Source organism: Talpa occidentalis, unplaced genomic scaffold, assembly GCF_014898055.3.
Source record: "Talpa occidentalis isolate TD23 unplaced genomic scaffold, MPIMG_talOcc4v2.1 talOcc4.13, whole genome shotgun sequence".
In the NCBI taxonomy this organism is placed as follows: domain Eukaryota; kingdom Metazoa; phylum Chordata; class Mammalia; order Eulipotyphla; family Talpidae; genus Talpa; species Talpa occidentalis.
Genome location: NW_023601322.1, coordinates 46,249,768 through 46,271,607, shown reverse-complemented (window position 1 = coordinate 46,271,607; position 21,840 = coordinate 46,249,768). Strand labels below are relative to the sequence as shown.

At 36.0% G+C, this 21,840-nt stretch overlaps 1 protein-coding gene across 20 annotated transcripts in view; it reads left to right on the top strand.

Moving 5' to 3' along the window:
* The window catches only part of L3MBTL4 (L3MBTL histone methyl-lysine binding protein 4), a 425,819-nt gene that overhangs the window by 189,506 nt on the left and 214,473 nt on the right, over window positions 1-21,840 (top strand). For all 20 annotated transcript variants that reach the window (XM_054694180.1, XM_054694198.1, XM_054694199.1 and 17 more), the window contains 2 exons: window positions 4,089-4,174; window positions 9,883-9,993. In XM_054694180.1, coding sequence (XP_054550155.1) covers window positions 4,089-4,174; window positions 9,883-9,993 — 197 coding nt within the window. The remainder of the gene's footprint in view (window positions 1-4,088; window positions 4,175-9,882; window positions 9,994-21,840) is intronic.

Sequence of the window (21,840 nt, the reverse complement as noted above, 5' to 3'; positions counted from 1 at the left end):
CATGGTGCCACAGACATCTCCTGCCCCACCCGCTGCTCCCCTCAGCAGTGTATTTCGTCACTCTGCTTGTTCTGTTCCCTGCTCTGGCTCTGGTGAATTCTCTCATCCTCCCGCATTTCTGATTGTATCCAGTGCTTATAAATAAATAAATAAATAAATAAAATAAATAAATAAATAAATAAATCTTTAAAAATAAATAAATTAATCAAATGAGGTCAGTTGTATGGTAAAGTATAGAAATGGACTTTTAATGGTGAATTTAATATACTACATACAGATGTTAATATGCTGCACACCTGAAATATACAATGTTACAATGTAATATTAACTTCAATAATTTCTTTTTATTTGCTTTGACTCTGATGATTTTTTGGTTCCTGGACTGGCCACTGGCATAATTATAAGTGTTAAGCTTCTGTAGGTGCCATGGTATAGGTCACCTAGACCAGGATGGCAGGAAGTGAAGGACTTGTGCTATTTATTCATGATCCCAATTCTTCAGAAAGAATGTTCAGTGGGGAACTTAAGTTTCTGCTTTAGTCTGATACTCCTGGAGGAAATACTGAGATTGCTGTAAAAGAATAGTCTATAATCAATGTCACACTTATGTGTGGAACAATTTGCTTGTTCAAGTGCCACAAATCAGATGACCTTCTCTTGGTATTATCCAGTCTGCAGTATTGTTTAGAATCTTAGATAAATGAGCATCACCTTATTCTAATGGTGTCTCTAATAACACCAGCATTAACAAGCAAACAATTTAATGTCAGATTTCTTTTCAGTATTTTGAGGCTAGTCCATTATCATTCATTCATTCATTATTTATTTATTTATTTAATATAATTATTACATCTTTTTTCATCTTTGCCCAATGTATACATTTTCATTTTGGTTATATTCCCCATACAATTTCACCCCCCTAATTTTGACTCTAGTCCTTCCTTTCCCCACCCCTCCTTCCTTACCCCCAGTCCCCCGGTAGTGTTAGTCTTTTTCCTGGTCTCTTATTTAGGTTTTGTAAATTCCTGCTATGAGTGAGACCATCTGGTATTTTTCTTTTTCTTCTGACTTATTTTGCTGAGCATGATCCCTTCTAGTTCCATCCATGTTGCTGCAAACCACATGTGTTTATCTTTTTTGATTGCTGAGTAATATTCCATTATGTATATGTACCACATCTTCTTGATCCAGTCATCTATTTTTGGGCATTTGGGTTGTTTCCAAAGCTGAGCTATTGTAAATAGTGCTGCTATAAACATAGGCGTGCAGGTGCCCTTTGGAATTACTGTTTCTGTGTCATTTGGATAAATACCTAGGAGTGGAATTGCTGGATCATATAGTAGGTCAAGAATTCTCCAAACGCTCTCCATAGTGGTTGGACCAGTTTGCACTCCCACCAACAGTGCAGGAGAGTTCCTTTTTCTCCACAACCTCGCCAAAATTTGTTGTTGCTAGTTTTTTTTAATATGTACCATTCTCACTGGTGTAAGATGGTATCTCATGGTAGTTTTGATTTGCATTTCCCTGAGCAAAGAATATGCACTGGAGCAAAGAAAGTTTGTTCAATAAATGGTGCTGGGAAAACTGGGTCGCTACATGCAAAAGAATGAAGCTTGACCACTACCTCACACCATGCACAAAAACCAACTCAAAATGGATTAAAGAACTAGACATAAGACCTGAAACCATGAAATACATAGAAGAAAATATAGGTGAAACACTACATGACATGCACATCAAAGACATCTTTACAGACACATCACCCAAAGCAGTGATAGTGAAGGCAAAGATAGACAGCTGGGACTACATCAAATTAAAGAGCTTCTGCACAGCAAAAGAGACAATAACCAAAACAAAGAGAAACCCCACCAACTGGGAGAACATTTTTGTACCCAACACTAACGATAAAGGACTGATCACAAAAATCTACAAAGAGCTGATGAAACTCAACAAAAACAAAGAAAATAATCCAGTCAAAAAATGGGCAGAAGAGCTAAAAAGAAACTTCTCTGAAGAAGAAATGCAAATGGCCAACAGGCATAGTCCATTATTATTTTAACTCCGATCTCTCTCATTCTTGAGCACCACAATGTTAAATGCAAACATCTCAGGAAATATTCATTCATTCGACAAATAATTACAAAATATTTAGTGCATGTCAGCTTAATGCTAGGAACTTTTGTAGGATTGGAGGAAATAGCAGTGTTTTAAATATGTAAAACATGTAGTATGTTGTTAGGCAGTAATAAATGTTGTGGAGAAAAACAAGCAGGCGAGGTTAGGCAGGGCATACATAACTGATTCATTCCTGCTCTCTCACTCTTGCAGTACCAAGATTTGTTCTCCAGGCAGAGCTGGAACTCTTAGTCCTGAGACCTGGAAGGATGTGCCCCCTTGTGTGGAGGATGCTTGGAGTTATGATACTAGGGGGAGGCTGTGGTGAAGTTATGTTGGTAATAAGAGTCAGGCAATTGTTCAAATCCCTTTTCTTTCACTTCCTAACTGTAACACACTGGACAAGCTGCTCAAACATCCTGAGCCTCACCTATAAGTGAGAATAAAAAGTGTACCTCACAGGAATACATGGATAACAAATGAATTAATGTAAATGGAGTACTTAATATAAAGTTTACAAATAAATGAAAGGCAGTTAGAGGTTGCTTTTCTTTGAGACAAGGGGAGGTTAAAGACAAGTGAAGAGGGTGGCTTATATATTTCTTTCATTTTTGAAGTAGGAATTAAAACTTTTGAAAACCTTCCTTCAAGGTCTTGCCTCACAGCTATGTGAATGGATTTGTTCCCTGCCCTTTAACCTGAAAACCTATTTCTGGTTCTCCAAGTATCACAAGACTCAGGGCTGGGCTCCAAGGAAGTCAGTGACAGTAGGTGGCTTTTGCAAACCGCCTTAAGCTATAAGATATTCTCTTCGTTGGGTTCCTCGAAGAGGGAATATACAGGTCATGTATGTTTTCTCTTTTTCACATAAGCAGCTCGTGTTTGGAGAATGACACAGAGACATTTGTTGCTAAGATATTTCCTCTACAGCAATATGTCAGATTTCTTTAAGGAGCTGTAAAGACTAATTGCTGCTTCCCTCTTCCCTATACATTCACTACTCAACCTACCAGCCTTCTTGTCTCACTGTTCCACTGAATCTGATGGTCAGGACCCTGGGTGAGAAAATGACACAGGAAATAGGAGATGCCAACACTGAAGGGGCAAGGTCTGAACATGTTCAGAACTCACGCTGCAATGTTGCAATCTAAAATACAAGGAGTGAGTTTGGGCAATTTTTAGATATATGAGCTATATCATAATAGCAAGTACAGAAACTTAAGATGTGTAACTGTTGAAACTTAAGAAATAACTCCTAGAAAAGGACACGAAATAAGGGAAATTTTAAAACATTTCAGCTTAGCATCTCTTTCTGCCTTCTTGGGTCTGTGCAATCATATTTTCTACTTTTCTTCTAATCTAACCTTTCAAAAAAAAAAACATTTCAGCTTAAAGTATTTTTATAGAATTCAGATAAGATAGGCCTGTGATACAAGTAAAAATAAATACTTTTTAAAATCCATTTATACGTTTAATATAGATACACCTGAAACATAATCATATAAAAGTAAAAAAGATGGACAAAATTTTGTTAGCAAATATAAGCAATATAAAAGGATGACATAAAATTCAAAATTTTGATAAGAAGAATTGAGGTAAGATATAGTGTGTCCAAAAGGGAAAAAAAGTTCTTTACTAAATAAATTGCAATTAATAATGAACATTATAATTGCTTTTATATGACAAGTAATATAACATCAACATATAAACCAAACTTTCTCATGATGTAGCACTTTTACTCCTGGATGCATTCCATTAAAAGCATATACTTTTGGTAGAAAGGGTTTTAAGAATGTTCAGGATGTTCAGAGACTTAATATAGATGATATATGTGAATTCTTAGCATAGGGGCTATTAAATAGTGACCATTCAACTAACAACAGGTCTTGTTATCAAATGTCTTAAAGCACATGGAAATGAGAGTATCAGTGAGTAATCCTTTGATATTTATATTTATTTATATTTTCTTTCAGGTTATCCTGATCCAGAAAATTTCTCCTGGACAGACTATCTGGAAGCTACTCAAACTAATGCAGTTCCTGCCAAAGTTTTTAAAACTGTAAGTTTGTATCATATACATTTTCAACTTTAAACAGTATCTGTGTTGAGTTGTGCCCTCATTTGGCAGTTTAAAATGATTCTACTTTTGAATTTTAAAATTCAGGCATTATTTTCATAAGCAATTTGCCTTGCTGTAAGTTAAAATTATGAAGGAACTGACTCATAAACCGTTATTCCTATACACAAATATAGATGGCATTTCCCTCCTGGAAAAATACAGATGCCCCAGATGAGAGGTGCTGCCAATTGAGTCCTTCATGTTTACTTCTATTATTAATTCATTGAGTGGGATCTCTGCACTTTCACAATTTCATGAACTGTTTGAAAGGCAATGATCCCATAATAAAATAAAATAGGTGAATTGCAAGTATACTATGTGTCTTATCTATTCTGAGAGAAATACTTGCTTTTAGTACTTGATTTTTAAAGTTAAACTTTGTTATATTAATTCAAGGGTTGAATCAAGCATAAATTATTTTGTAAAATGAAGTACATTATATAAGCGACATTTATATTCTACACTATTTTTTAAATTATTTCCTTATATATATCTTACATCATTGGTTATTTTTTTACAATGTTTGCTTTCTTTTCTCAGGTGTAGTTCCCCATAAAATTTCCACCACCAGCTTGCCCGTGCACTATCACCATAGTCCCGTGTACTCTTGCCACCCTTGTTTTGATCCCTTTCCCTCCCTCTCTGCTGCATAATATCTCTGATTTATAGATGGCTGTTTATTTTGTTTTGTTGTGTTGTGTTTTTAATTATTATTATTTTTCCCCAATCCCTTGTTTGTTCCCCCTATATTCCTCCTATAAGTGAAACCATCTGATTTTTTTTCTTTTTCCTTCTGATTTATTTCAGTGAGCATAACCCCTTCCCGCTCCATCCATGCTGCTGCAAATGGCATTAGTTTATCTTTTTTGATTGCTGGATAGTATTCCATTGAGTATATTTTACATATCTTCTTGATCCAGTCATCTATTTTTGAGCATTTGGGTTGTTTCCAAGTCTAACCTATTATAAATAGTGCTGTAGTAAACGTAGGGGTATAGGTATTCTTTTGAATTAATGTTTTCATGTCCTACACTGGTGTTTTTTAAACACTATTCCCTTTTAATCCTAAATGTGTATTTCAGGCTCCCTGATGAGTCTGCAGTCAGAAGTTTATAGCATGTGCTACTACATATAATTCATTTACTGAAAAATTTCTAAGGATCAAAATGGGACTTGATGTAAAATTCTTTTTCATTAAAAATTTGATTATAATAGGCTGAATTGGAGGGAAGCAATATAATCAAATTAAGAAGGCTAGAAGTGGTAGAAAGGGTTTTAAGAATTCAAAAATCCAATAAGCAGAACATATCAGCTGCTTATAGTCGCCTTCTTTTGCTTTCTGTCAAAATTTCACTTTTCCAAGAAGGAAATTGCAAGAAAATTAAATTATGAAAAGAGTTGAAAGGGCAACATCAAGCTCTGTGATGGAGCTGTTACAGATTCACCTCAAGCTGTAGCTCTGTGACATCTGCAATTTGAAACAGTGACCTTTGTTGTCAGGACAAAACAAAAATTTTCAGGGAACAGAGACCTAATTATACTCAGCGTACTCTAATTCAGTAGAGATAATAATGCAGTTTAGAAAGAAGATATGCTTCCACAAAACCATATATTGGAGAAAAATTTGATAGTTTATTAGTCATGTGTTAGGAGTATTTCATTTCCCTGTTACCATTTTTAGACATGAGGAATTCAGTACACTTCCATTTTCAATAAAGTCAGTTGAACACTTTTATGTGTGATCGCTTTCAAAGTGAAACTTTGTGCTAACGTGTAAACACGTGTCAGACAACTAAACAGTTGCCTTTTGACTTTGATTTTTGATAATTAAGTGTTCTTACTTTCAATTATTTGTTAAATCTCAGTGTATTTGTTCCCCTTTCCATTTTCTTTAATATTTCCTAAGTGTTCATCATTATAAACTCTTGATTCCTAGCATTTTAAAACTTGGAAGAAATACCAAATTAATACAGTTTAACATGCTTCTGTTACAGAGGAAGTAACCTGAAGCACAGTCATGGGTGTAAATGACATTATGATATGAATTTAAAATGATGTAATAAAAGCAACACAAAAAACTAAAGAAATGGAACATATAATATAAGAGGTAGATAGAAAAATACAAAGTTTAAAAAAAAAACAAAACCTGGTAACAAAATGGTAAAAAGTGGCTTCTGTGGCTTTTATCCAAGCATGCTGTAAAAATTAGATTTATAAGGAATCATCTTTATCCTTTCTAATTGCTTATTAAATAATTTTGCTTTCTGGGCCTCCCCGGTGGCGCAGCGGTTAAGCGCTGGGTTGCGAAGCTGCCCGCGGCCTCTGCAGCGCCAGTTCGATCCCCGGCTGCTCCCCGGCCACCAGAGGAGGGTCCCACATGGCGTGCAGACCTCTCCTGCCGCCCGCTGCTCCCCTCAGCAGTGTACTTCGGTCCTTCTGCCTGCTCTGCTCCCCGCTCTGGCTCTGGTGAATTCTCTCACCCTCCCGCGCTTCTGACTGTACCCAGTGCTTGTAAAAATAAATAAATAAAATCTTTAAAAAATAATAATAATTTTGCCTTCTGAGTCATACACTAAGAAAGTTGGCAAGGACAGTAGTTAACATTTCTAGTTTATAAGGTTAATTTTAGGAAAATAAAAAAAAATCAAACCAATATATTAAATATAATAAGAACCTTTTATGAACCTTATGATTATTAATGAAATTTTTTAAAGATATTTTTTAAGAGGGTTTTTTTTTTTTTTTTTTGTAAAGATTTATTTATCTAGCACTGGGTACAGTCAGAAGCGCGGGAGGGTGAGAGAATTCACCAGAGCCAGAGGGAAGAGCAGAGCAGGCAGAGTGACGAAGTACACTGCTGAGGGGAGCAGCGGGCAGCAGGAGAGGTCTGCGCGACATGTGGGACCCTCGCCTGGCAGCAGGGGCTCTAACTGGTGCTGCAGAGGCTGCGGGCGGCTTTACAACCCAACGCTCAACTGCTGTGCCATCAGGGAGGCCCTATTAATGAAATTGTGATGCAATCTTTGTTGATTTAGCTATCTGGAAAATGAACTAAAGATTCTTTTTCTGTAACTATATAAACTAATGTGCATGAAGGTCTATGTGCTCTTCAACAATATTCTGTTGAGACACAAGGCCTTTTGCCATTTTGTTACTAGGTTTTTTTTTTTTTTAACTTTGTATTTTTATGTCTACCTCTTATATTTTGTTTATGTTTCATTTCTTTAGTCTTTCGTGTTGCTTCTATGGAGTCTTGTTTTAGGTTATCCTGAGGTTTGTGTATAATGAACTGTATTTTGTAACCTATTAGATAGTTTGATCTTAAACTCAGTCTGAGGGCCACATTTTATTATAATTTAGGTGTATGCTACCTCTAGATTTATTTTGTTGTTGCTTTGTAATAGCCCTGTTAGTACTAAAAAGTCTTGACTTCTTGTTGATATATTCTTTTAATTTTTATTTTTCAGTGAAGCTCCCGTAGCCTTACTGTTTCTTGAATGACAGTCTGGATAAAGTATTTTAGGCTCAAAATACTTTTCTTTGTGTACTTTAAATATCTCCTCTCCTTCCCTATTTGTTGGTGAGGTTTCCTGTAAGAAGTTTATGGACAATCTAAAATGTATCCCTTTATGGGTTACTCTTATTTCTCTTGATGCTTTTAGTTTTCTTTCCTTGTCATTGGCTTTCGATCTTTTATTATAATATGCATTGGAGTGACAGTCTGGTTTGTTGCTTGAGACTTTTTGGTCTCTTGGATTAGGATGTCTGGTTTGTTTCCTGGGTTGATGTGGTTCTCAGCAGTTACTATTTTTTTTTTTTAATAGGTATTCTATTTCTTGTCTTCCTCTGAGACCCTCATGAAATGGATGTGAGTTCTCTTTAGGTTATCCCAAAGAGCTCTTATGTGGTTTTCATTTTATTTATTAATTCCTTTTTCTCCCTGTTCTTCTCTTTGTATGCTCTCTGTAATTGTGCATTCATGTTTACTGATGTTTTTCATGACTTGTGTTTGTGTCTGTTGAGGTTCGCTATCATTTTTTACTTACATAATAGTATTTTAAAACCCATTAATTTTATTTATAGCAGTCTCATTTTTATAGTGATGCTGCTTTAGATTATCCATGTCTTTCTTAATTCAAAAAGCATGATTGTAAACTCATCAAACAGATTCCACAATTTCTAATGGGTTGAGATTTCTCACAGGTTTTTTTTTTTGCTTCCACATCCGTGACATGCTCTTCTGTATCTTCAATTTTAATTTTTCTTAGGGACATTCCTTATCTGATAAATTGTCTTTATACTCTGTCTACAAGTAGGTGGGTAATAACCCTAGGTTTTAAACCCAGGTTCTCTAAGTGTCTGTTTTTTTTTAGAGGCATGTTTTATTTATTTATTTATTTGTTTGTTTGCTTTTGTTTATACAAGCACTGGGTACAGTCAGAAGCACGGGAGGGTGAGAGAATTCACCAGAGCCAGAGCCGGGAGCAGAGCAGGCAGAGGGACCAAAGTACACTGCTGAGGGGAGCAGCGGGCGGCAGGAGAGGTCTGCGCACCATGTGGGACCCTCCTCTGGTGGCCAGGGAGTAGCCGGGGATCGAACTGGCGCCGCAGAGGCCGCGGGCGGCTTCGCAACCCAGTGCTCAACCGCTGCGCCACCGGGGAGGCCCTCTAAGTGTTTGTTATTTCATGGATTGATGCTTCTGCACCTGTTCATATGATTAGACCACCGGTGCTGGTAAGCAGTAGCAATTAGGAACTAGGGCAGTAGAATGGCCATCTTCAGTGAGCACAGATGGTCAGGCTTCCTACAGTGCAGAGGGTGCCCGAGTTACGTAGTAGGCATCCACAATGACCCCCCTTCCCTTGGTCAGCTCCTCAGCCAAAATGTCTCCAACCTTGAGCTATTCCCAACCTCTGAGTTGTAGTTGAAAAATCGATGCAGCCCTGGATAGGAATGAGAGTTAAGATGGAGTTATAAGTCAGGAGTTGTTCTCTTTGCCTTTAAAGTATAGCTCAAAATCTGGTTAATCATAGTAGTTGGTTGTTGTCTCAGTTTTGGCTGGGTGGGGAGAGGAGGGTCAAAGAGGGTGTTTTCACATATCACTGCCTCAGGCTGCAAATAATAAGTAGCCTCTTCTATAAGAAGACACAAAGGATTTGATCTAACTCTTTGCATTTCTTTGGACTCCTACTGTTCTCACTTGGGCTCCACAGTATTGAGCTGCACCCTTATCCCTAGGGTTATCCAGTTGTGCACCCTCTTTTGGCACAACATTTCTGTGTACCCCCTTCTCCAGTAAAGTCCATGGGTTTTATGGTCCCTGATGTGGCCTATGCTTTTGAGTTAACAACAGAGAGGCTCTCTATAGTAGCCCTCCTCATATGCTGTACTGCCCTGGTATTGCTAAAGACTGACTAGTTTTTTCTATCCCTTTCTGCTGTGCTTCACATTTGATTGATCATGCAGTGTTCACCTGCTCATAATTCAAGGGTCATTGTCTTTAAATAATTTTGTTGTAAATAAGTGGAGGAGGCAAACCAGGCATCTCCAATCTGCTTCTGTCTTGTTGAACTACAGAACATAATATTTTAGAACAAATTGGTGACTTGTTCAATTTTGTATGACTGTTGTACTTGTAATGTTACAGCGGTTGCCTCATGGTTTTCTGCCGAATATGAAACTTGAAGTTGTGGATAAACGAAACCCCCGGTTAATTCGTGTTGCTACGATTATAGATGTTGATGACCAAAGAATAAAGGTACATGTTTTAGATTATTACATTATTATATTGGCATCGCCCTCCCCCTCCCCACATGTTTCCTGAGAAACTGATTTCTTGCCACAGAAGAAGTAAACTTTGACTGATTTCATTTCTAATCACCATCTTTGGGTAGAGAGATTTCCAACTTATGTGTCTGTGAAAAGGGCTAGCTATAGATTAAACATGATTGAGAGGGTTTCTGATGCATTTGTTTGGATTTACTATTTAGACTTTAATTTTTTTTTTGCTTTTTTTTTTTTTAGACTTTTTTGTTGGTATTAGAATTTTCTTGAAATTGTCGTCACTAAACACCTAACCAAGAACAATTAAGTCTTTGTTTTCCACTAATCTTTTTTCAGATCAAAAATAAATAAAATCACTTAGTAACTTTAGCTAAAATAGGTAAGATTTTGAAAGGAAGATTTGATTTTCAGATTTCTATATTGTCCTTGTAACATCTGCTTTTTAAAAATAATACACATCTTCAAGATAAAATTTGCCCAATGTGAAATCTTTTTATTAATTATACACAGCTGAAAGAAGTAGTAAAATTCAATGAATTGATAGCATGTGATAGTTCACAAATTATTTTCCACCCAAGTAGAGTTTATTTCATAAAGTAAACATTGAAGTTAACAATATTTAGTAGGCACTACCAAGGAAGATGCATTTAAAGATTTTATTTTTATTTATCTATTCAGACAAGAACTGGGGTATAGGCCAGAGGTGGGGGGGGGTGAGAGGATTCACCAGAGACGGAGTGGGGAGCAGGACAGGTAGATCTACTGAAATATACTGCTGATGGGAGCAGCAGGTGAGACAGGAGAGATCCGCTGTGCCATGTGAGTTATCTTCCTGGCTGGGAATTAAAGTCATTTTGCTGTGCTGGCAATAGCTTGATAGCTGAGACTTGAACCCTGTGCCACCAGGGAGGCCCACCCAAGAGAGGTACATTTAAGTTTGACATTCAGTTTGATGTATTTAAAGGAAATCTTATTTACCATTTTCCTAATTTGAAAATAATTTCTAATGCATTTCATAGAGAATAATCAGGATGTATATTGAATAAAATTTAGAGTTAAGTATTTGATTTGGCCATAGATTATCAATAGCTGATATTGACAGGGTCCTTTATTCTTCTGACAAATGAAAGCAATAACCAGGCTAAATACTGATCAGTGTTGGGTTTTTTCTTCTACAAAACTTGTTACTAATGTGTTAACTTTAATTTTAAGCATAATGTTTAGATTTTTATGTATTTGAGATTTTTCATTATTTACTCTTAGGGTAATTGTTGTGGAGATGACTTTTGGATATTTTAATTACTTTATAAATTCAATATTTTGTCATTACAAATGGGCATTAGTATTTTCTCTGAATTCTTGTTTAACTTTTATTATAAAATCATTGTTTTTATGGGAAAATTTCAATCTTAATTGTTCACTAAATCTTATTTAGAATTTTCAGTGAGAGACTATCCTGATTTGTAAGATACACATAGTGTACCCCATTGAATGTATTTTCCAGCTTTTTATGTAATTGTAATAGATTAGCACTAGCATATTACCTTAAAATATCATTTGAAAAACTTAAGCTTCTAAAGTGAATTTAGTATATTTCTTACTTAGTGCTGGTTTTTAAAAATATCTAAAAATTTAGTTGATTCTTCCAAAGATATGTTTCATTTTCATGTACCTTCTCTTAATTCTTTTATTACAATCGCTTTGTTTTTTATTAGAGGAAAGAGTTGAAATGTATCTGGAACCTTTGGCATAATTGGTGCCAAAAGTGTTATTTCTGTGGGTGTGAACGTAATAGAAGTCGCTTTAAGGATTTTAGGGCTAAAGTAAGATGTGTCGGTGCAAGTGACAGTCATTATCCTGTGAAGCTTTAGAACATGTGGAATTGCTCACATACCATTCAGACTGTTAGCATGTACCTATCTTGGCATGAACGCCAATTTTTAGGGCTTGTGGAATATTCAAATTGCGCAATCAGGACCACTGTTTAGAACATTTTTATTCCTCCCCAAAAGATAAATCATACCCATTAGTTATCACTCTATTCTACACCTCCTCCCTTAGCCTCTGACAATCCCTACTTTGTATTTCTATAGATTTGTCTAGTCTCAACATTTTATATAATTGGATTCTTATAATACCTTGCTTTGTATATCGTGATTTCTTACAAATTTCAAGGTTCGTCTGTGTTTATCATGTTTCAGTACTTCATTCCTTTTTATTTCTGAACAGTACTTTTAAACCACATTTTGTTTATCCAATTTGCAGTTGATGGACATTTGGCTTATTTCCACTTTTTAGCTATTTTAAATAATGTTACGAACATTCTTGTATGTTCTTATGTGAGCATATATTTTCATTTGGGAATTTATCTAGGAGTAGAATTGATTGATTAGTAACTTTGTTTAACATTTTGAGGAACTATCAAAATGTTTTCCAAATGGTTGTACTGTTTTGCATTCCTACCAGTAGTATTTGAAGATTCACATTTGTCCACATCTTCACCATTTGTTATCATTGATTTATTTTTTTTAAAAAATTAGCTCTCCTCACGGACTTTTGTGTTTAGATCTAAAGAATCTGAATTACCATAGTTTACATGTGACCACTAGTCAGTGGGAGTGGAATGCAGTAACTGTTATTTTGTGGTTACAGTAATAAGAAGTAGTAACAGTAGTAGGTCTGGAGGTGCAAAAGCATTACGAGTGCTTTCAGAAGTCACAAAAGTAGTACTAGTAGTCTAAGAGACATTATTACTCAATGCAGACTTTGTTGCAGACACTAAATAAATTATGTATCTCATTTTTAGCTTCATAAACTTATCTATTTTTATTGCACTATATGAAATTAATAGCTTCAGCTATATAGAATAATATTGGTCCATACCGTGGAAACAACACTACAATAAGTCTAGTTGCAACAACTTTTTACAGGTTGTTGTTTTTTTTTTAATAGTTGGCATGGAGAATTTAATTAATTTGACCAAGGTTTCACAGCTAGTTGAGGAGCAGGGTTTTAATTTATGTGTTTCTAACCTCAAGGCCAGTGCTTTCTCATTTTAGCAATTACCCTGTAGTTGTGATTAGCCATTAGAATTAAAGACTATGAATTTTCAGTGTTTGGGGGATTTGATGTTGGCAGTCTGATATTATAAGGACATTCTACAGTCTGGTTCTAATATGTCCATTGGTATGAGTCAAACTAGATAGTCTTATCTTCATATTGAAAATGTTAATTTAGTCATGTAGAGTTCAGGTAGATAAGTCATGAAGTTTTTGATGCCATAGTGCGTTTTTAACATCCTGTTTTTCCCATGTTGATTACTTTATTTATTAATTACCTTGGCTACTACTAATAAATATTTACAATATATTCAATGTGATTATTGTTCATTTCATAGCTACAATGATGTTTAATAATTATTCTTTTGTTTGGTTGTATAGTGTACACCATTACATTTGAAAGTCCATTTCTTTCACCTTATCAGGAAATGCACAATAAATTACAGCCGATGGATGGATGCTTTTAGGAAGTTTAGTCTTCATTTGGGAAAAAATATTCTACAAATAAATGTAAAGGGGAGACTTAAAACAGAGTAATAATTGATAAATATTTGCCCAATGGGAACTACAGCTAAGCTGCAAAATGAATTATAAATGAATTCCAAACAGATGCTTTAGGAAGTTCTACTGAATCATTAATAAATTGAGTCTCTTCAGCAAGTCTTTTTATATTTAATGCATTAACTGAATGTATTTGTGGCATTTCTAAATGAAATAAGAGCATCATGACCAAGAGAAATTGTCAGGGTAATTTGTCTACTTGTACAATTAGAAACTCTTTTGATTTTTAGGTCAGACAAGTAAGTTCAAAGCTTTCATTTGAAAAATCTGCAGGTGGGCTAGTGCAAAGCAGAGGTCTCAATATAAGTCAATGATTGTTCACTTTAATTAAGGGTTGCCTGTTCTTGGAGAAAGTCACTTGACCTTGTGAGTCCTACTTTAATTATCTGTCAAAAAGGGAGCAGAATCTGAAATATATCATCTCACTTGCCAAGGTCTCTAACTGGGATGCACTTTTGAAAATGGTTTTCAAATATAAGAATAGAACAAGATATTAAAATTAAAAATCCTGTTCTTTTAGCTAAACTTCTAATTAATGGACATTACAGTGCCACAGTGATTGATGATTGTCTTCTTTTGGGAAGGAGACCAGGACAGTTTTCAAAAATATTAAGACCAATTAATGAAAAGATAATTTTTAGAGTAGGCAAAACTATAAGTTAGTGCCAACAATGATTTTCAGAAAAGTTCAAGCATGTAGAGTGCTCTGCCTGGTAGGATGCATTAGTATAATTATGGTAACAGTAAATAGCAGTAATAATATCAGAAATGGCTAACTCTTAAGTGGGGCCTACATGCTGCTATGTGTGTACTTTACATTTTCTCACGCTCTTAATCCACACAGCAACTCTATAAGGTAGGTATGGAAACAGTTGAAGATAGTTTAAGTAACCTGTCCAAGATATCAGTTTGTTAGTGGTAGAGCCTGGAGGAAAACAGTGACTGGTTCTACAACTTGAGCTCTGTACCTGGAGTGCAGCATCCTTTTCTGTAAAGGAACAGAGAGTAAATATTTTGGCCTTTGCAGGCCATCTAGTCTCTGCAACTGCGTGGATTAGGGGTTTAGTGCAACAGCAGTCAGAAGCAAAATATAAATGGACAAATGTGATTGTGTTCTTATAAAACTTTACAAAAAGTGATGCTTGAATTCCATGTAATTTTCACATCATGAAATAGTCTTTCGATTTTTTTTAGATACTGAAAATAGTAAAAAAGTTTTTTAATTGTGTGATTCTTAAAAGCATGTAGTAGGAACCTATTGGCCTGTGGCTGTAATTTTTCAATTCATGTCATAATAGAGACACTATACTAATTCAATTTAAAGATAAACTCAGTATGTTGTTACCTTTGGAGCTTGAAATTAACTTATTTTCAATTTATGGTAGGTAATAATTACAGAACTCTATCAATGTACGCACCTCAGAACAAAAATACCTAGAAGAAACAAAGAAGATAAAAATGGAATCCAAACACCATACAAAAGGTAGAGAGCAAGAGAAGAGCAAAAGAGCAGAAACCAACTGCAAAAACACTCAGAAAACAATTAGTATAAAATAGCAATAAATATTCACATTTTAATCATCTCCTTAAAAGTCAGTGTTCTGAACTTCCCAGTCAGAAGTCACACAGTGGCTGGTTGGTTGACTAAATAAGTGTCAATTATATCCTGAAGATTGAAATCATATCAAGTATATTCTCTGTTCACAAAGGTATAAAACCAGAAATCAACCACAAAAAGAAAGTGGGAAAAATTCAAATATGTGGAGACTAAATACAGTGCCAGTGAATGGGGTTTGAGGAAATTGAAGGAGAAAGTAAAAAATGCACGAAGAGAAACAAAAATGGAAGACAGGAGCTACCAGGATCTATGAGATTCAGCAAAAGCTGTACCAACAGGGAAGTTTATAACATTACATACCTGCCTTAAGAATCAAGATAGATCTCAAATAAACAGTATATCCTTTTACCTCAAAGCACTAGAAAAAGAATAAATGAAACCAAAAGCCTAGAAGGAAAGAAAGAAATAAAAAGCAGGGTGCAAATAAATGGAACAGAAATCAGAAAGACAATACAAAAGATCAATGAAACTAAGAACTGGTTCTTTGAGAAAGTAGTCAAACCTTTAGCTAGTCTCACTAAGGGGGAGAAAAGAGAAAACTCTAATAAAATACGATCATAAATGGAAGAGAAGTTATAACAGACACCTTGGTAATACAGAAAACCGTAAGAGACTTATGTGAACATATTTTATGCTAGCAAATTGGATAATCTGGAAGAAATGGGTAAATTCTTAGACTCATACTTTTAAGACTGAGACAAGAAGAAATGGAAACTTAAAACATGCCAATTACAATCAAGTAAATTGAAAGTGTAATCAAAATTCCCGCCCAAAACAAAAGTCTCCTCCAAATCAAAATCCCAGGAGCAGATGGTTTCTCTCATGAGGTCTACCAGGTCATCAAAGATGAATTAGTACTTATACTTCTCAAGTTATTGTAAAAAAAAAATGAAGAAAAGATAATGCTTCCATACATATTATGAGAACAATATTACCCCTAAACCAAAAGCAGAGAAGAGTAGAACAACAAAAGTGAACCCTGATGAACAGACATGCAAAAATCCTCAACGAAATCTTAGTAAACTAAATTCAACAATGCAATAAAAGAATCATGCATCATGTACATGTGAGATGTATCCCAGGAATGTAGGGTGGTTCAATATACACAAATCAATTAATATAATTCACCACATCAACAAAAGAAAAGATGAAAAATCATGATCATATCAATAGGTACAGAGAAAGCTCAATGATACATGAGTAGATAAAAAATGCGGTATATATATACAATATAACACCACTCAGCTATTTAAAAAAGATGAAATCTTGCTGTTTGTGATAGCATGGATGTAATTGGTAGGGATTATGCTTAGTGTATTAAATCAGAAGGAGAAAGACAAATAAATACTGGATGATTTTGGTCTTATGTGACATAAAAGGAAATAAAGCAAAGGAACAGACATAACCAAACCAAAACAAATCCTTCAAGTCTGACTACAGAACTGAGTCTACCAGTGGGAGTGGAGGGCAAAGAGTGGAGCATTCCCAGTGGACCATGGTAGATAGACAATTATTGATGTTTTGGTGGTGGGTATAGTATGATAACATATATTTGAAGACACATGTGAACCTGTACCCCTAAAATATAACCATTGTTATAGACTAAAATTACCTTATTAAAATAATTTCTTTAAAAAATTGTACCTTTTGGGCCTCCCTGGTGATGTCGGGGTTAAAGTCACAGTACTATCAAGCTATCACCAGCCACTGTGACATGAATTCCATCCCCAGCCAGGGAGCAAACCCACATGGCCCAGCAGATCTCTCCTGTCTTTCCTGCTGTTTATCTTAACAGTGTATTTTAGTGGATCCGCCTGTTCTGCTCCCCACTCTGTCTCTGGTAAATCCCCTCAAACCCCTGCCCCTGTACCTCTGGCCTATACCCCAGTTCTTGTATGCATAAATAAAAATATTTTTAATTACACTTTTAATATACTTAGTTTTGTGTCCTTTCCTTATTTTTTCAACATTTGAAAAAAATAATTACTGAATTTTCAGTTTAGTTTTTCATATGTAGTAAAAAGAATAGATGAGACCTACCATATAATCAGCAGCTTCTATACTTAAAATACATTTGTCATAGTACCAGTTGATTACCATGCATTTCTTTAATTTTCAGTGTGAATATAGTGAAGGTCTCTACATGATGTGTAGTCTTTCACAGAATAGGGATTTCTGCTGCTAGAATTATCTTCTTCAAGAACTGTCAGTGGAGACTACCTTTTACATATTTACTAAAGTCCGTATGTCCATCAAAGGTCCTATCACATCACCTCCCTTCCCCATTCCTCCTGCATATGTGGCAATATGAAGTTGTACTCCCCAAATTACATGGTTATGTAAATGATTTACAAATTATAAAATTTGAAAAGATAAAAATTAAGTCAGTACATCCAGAACAGTAGGAACAGTAGACACCCTGCACAATAGTGAAAACTGCTGTGGCGCTGAATAGGATGACCCCACTAGGGCTATTTCATGACTTGCTAGATAAACCTCATCCAGCACCCCCGTTTTACTAGCCTGACCTGTGAAATCTGATGAGATCCTGACGTGATTATTTGGCTAGAGGCATCAGCTTCGTCATGAGCTAGATAGAATAGAAATAGAACATTGCACAGTTTTCCATGCTCTGTAGAAACTTTTTAAATAAAAGACAATGATATTGTAGCACTTGTTGTTCCTAACCCTTATTTTGGGGTTATGTATTTCTTTGAGTTTCTGGAAAATGCTGTAGATCACTCTGATGCATAATATACATACATCTATATACAAATAGCAAATTTTCACTGTGTTTCCAGGATAAATGTACTTTTGAGTCAAGAACTTATTTTTAAAGTAACAGTACTTCAGTTAATAAAAAGGCTCTCCATTCTCCATACTCACCACTTCATTCAAATCTTTATATTTATTCAAGAAGTATGAGACCCTTTGCTTGCTGTGATAATGAAGCTTCTCATTGCCTAGGCTGTAGGTAAGACTATGCAATATGGATGTGCTGCCTTCCTTTGGTGCAAGAGTCTTAGTTTTAGAGGAGACACACACATTCTCTGCTGTTTTCCTGAACAGACGTGTACTGTTTCTGACCAGCTGCAGTTTTGACATTCCAAATGCCCTTACTAATACTGATACTTAGCTAATTATGCTGAACATCGTCTCTTTCTCTCACATTCTGCTTTATCGGCACTCTATTTTTATCTTTGGAAGAATATCTTATCAAAGATAAATAAGTGAACAAAATTCCCCAGAATAAACTGACTAGGCAAGATGGTGAATACATCTCCCTACTACCCCTTTCCATAATCTATGTCATTTCTTGTGATATAAGAAAGGATGTTAGAGTCAGGGAAAGGAGACTAAGAGAAGAAAATGAATACATTCTTTCACCAGATTAATTTATGTTCAAAATTTTCCTACTGCTACTATAACAATGACCACAAATTTAGTGGCTTAAAATAACACAAATTTATTCTATTTCTCCAGGTCAGAAGTGTCACTGGGCCAGAAGTTTCACCAGGGCTGTGTTCCTTTTGTAAGCTCTGGGGGGAATGCGTTTCCTAGCCTTTCCCAACTTTGAGAGGCTGCATCTATTCCTTTGTTCATAGCCCCTTTCTCTATTTTCAGAGCTCGTGTTACATCTTCAAAGTTTTCTGTGCCTCCTCTAAACACTTGTGATGAGTCTAAGTCCAACACATAATCCAGAATAATCTCCCCATCTCAGGGTCCTTAATTTATTCATACCTGCAAAGTCCCTCTTGACATATAAGGTAACATTTTTGCGGGTTTCAGGAGTTAGCATCTTTAGGAACCATTATTCTGCCTACTGCACAAGTATTAAATAAAGTTAGGATATCCATTAAAAAAGAGGTAGAAAAGGTGAAACCTGCTGTATCATCAACAACTTTTATTTACTGAGCTCCTGAGGTAGAATATCATTCCAAAAGCTGTGGAGCCTAGGAAGAGATGAAGACCTGAAACCTGCCCTTACAGTCTAGTTGGTGGGGGGGTGCAGTATAGACTCACCATTTGACATACACTGCATGGCACAAACCACCAAGTGCTGTGAAAGTTCATTGCAGATGCAGCAAGCGTGAGCAAAGATGCTGAGGGGCAGATGGCATCCAAGAAGAACAGTTTTTCTTCTAGAAAAAAGTGTATAACATGCCTTGTTTTATTTGCATTTCTAAACACCAAATGCCTTTATTTACTATCATGTAGAGACAAAGAAAACTTCGAATTTAATCTGTTTTAATATGCATGTATATTTTTCTTTTGTTCAATCAAAAGCTGCTCAGGCAGTCTGTTTCCTCAGGATCTGTGTGTGGACCTGTGAGCAAAAGAATCATGGGAAGCTGCATGCCTATTGCAGTTATCAGGGCTCATCTGTGGGAAACAGGAAAGTGGAGTGCTGTGGATCTTCTTTTTTCTCTTTTTGGCTTATAACTGGCATCTCCTTATACTTCATCCAAGGTGTACATGTCTTTGCTTCCTTGGTAAACCAGCACTGGATTGTAGAAACAATGGTGTCAGGCCCCATTCACAGGGACTGTCTTTTTCCAACTCCAAGAACACCTATTGTTAGAAGGAATGTGTGGATTCTTAAAGTCAGAGGTTAGAATCATGTTTCATGTGCAGACCTGGCACAACGTAAAATATTTTTGCAAAATTCCATATCCTGGCTTCAGGGAAGAATTTGGTGTGGCATTTCAAGGGCTTAGTACGGATGAGGATTTTCTGGAATGGCAGAATACAGATTCAGTGTCACCTGGGAATATGTTAGAAATGGAGAGTCTCAGGCTTCACTTCTGTCCATATCAGTTTTGCCTCTAAGTACTGTATCTCTATTCTCTCTCTTTTATTTTATTATTTTATTTCATATAATTCTTACATCATTTTTCATTTTTGCACAATCTATGCATTTTCATTTTGGTTATATTCCCCATACAATTGTGCCCCCCTTATTTTTACCCTAATCCTTCGTCTCCTCCCCACCCCATAGTGTGTCTCTGGTTTATAGTTGCTTGTTGATTTTGATTTTTTCTTTGTTATGTTAGTCATTTTCCTGGTCCCTTATTTAGGTTTTCCAAATTCCTCTCATGAGTGAGACCATCCAGTATTTTTCTTTTTCTTTCTGGCTTATTTCGCTGAGCATGAGCTTATTTCCCTTCCTGCTCCATCCATGTTGCTGCAAAAATGTATTCTCTTTTTTTTTTTTTAAGATTTATTTATTTATGCATACAAGAACTGGGGCACAGGCTAGAGCTGTGGGGGGTGAGAGTATTCACCAGAGACTGAGCTGGGAACAGAACAGGCGGACTGAATGAAATACATTGCTGAGGGGAGCAGCAGGCGAGTCAGGAGTGGTCTGCTGTACCATGTGGGTCATCTTCCAGGCCAGGGATTAAACTCCGCGCTGCAGTGGCTGCAGATAACTTCATAGTGCTGCGTCTTAACCCCTTGCACCACCACGGAGGCCCTATCTCTATTTTCTTTACCTCTTTCCATTTCAATAACAGTCACCCTAACAAAAACCAGCATGGGCTCTCTCCTGGGCCACAACAGTAATCTCCTAGCTTGTCTTTTTGTATCCACTCGAGACCCAGTCAATCCATGTTACACAATCCATGTTACACAAAGGTGCCAAAGTGATGTTTAAAATGTGGATGGCATCGTGTAAAAAAAAAAAAAAAAATAACAGTACAAAGCACAACAAAGCAAAGCCAGACAATTATAAATCAGAGACATATTGCAGGGGAGGAGGAGGGAGAGGGATCAGAGGGAGGGACGGAGGAGCACAGGGGACCTAGGTGATGGTGCACAGGTGCATTGGTGAAGGAAATTCTATGGGGATTACACCTGGGGGAAACAAATATTGTTTAAAAATAAACAATGATGGGCCTCCCCCAGTGGCGCAGGCGGTTGAGCACTACGCTGTGAAGCTGTCCGCAGCCTCTGTAGTGCCGGTTTGATCCCTGCTGACTGTCGAGGGCCCCATATGGCGTGGCAGGCCTCTCCTATCAGGCCCGCTCCTCCCCTCGCCAGTGTGTTTTGTCAGTCTGCCTGTTCTGTTCCCCACTCTGTCTCTGGTGAATCCTCTCACCCTCCCACACATCTGGCCTGTACCCCAGTTCTTGTATAAATAAATAAATAAATCTTTTAAAAAAATTAAAAAAATAAAAATAAACAGTGATGTAAAAAATAAAAAAAAAATTAAAAAAAAAAACAAAGGATATAAAACCTAAAAAAAAGAAGAAAAGAAAATTTAAAAAGAAAACAGAAATAAAATGTGGATGGGACCACATGGCTCTCTTGACTTTGTTGTCTTTCTATTGTGTGTTTAGGTAGAAAAGATTAAGTTTTTTTAATGAGCCCTGTCAGATTCTGTATTACCTACTCTCAATTTTTCCTCTGGCCTGTATTATTTTGTAACTATACCTTCAGAGACACTGTAAAATTTGGAAGAAAATACAAAAATACTAGGATTTCGCTAATGACTTTTGACTTAATTTTAATTATTCTCTCTCTTTAAATTTTATTTTATTGAGGTAATACTGTTTTAAGTACTGAATGCGATTCAGCTATA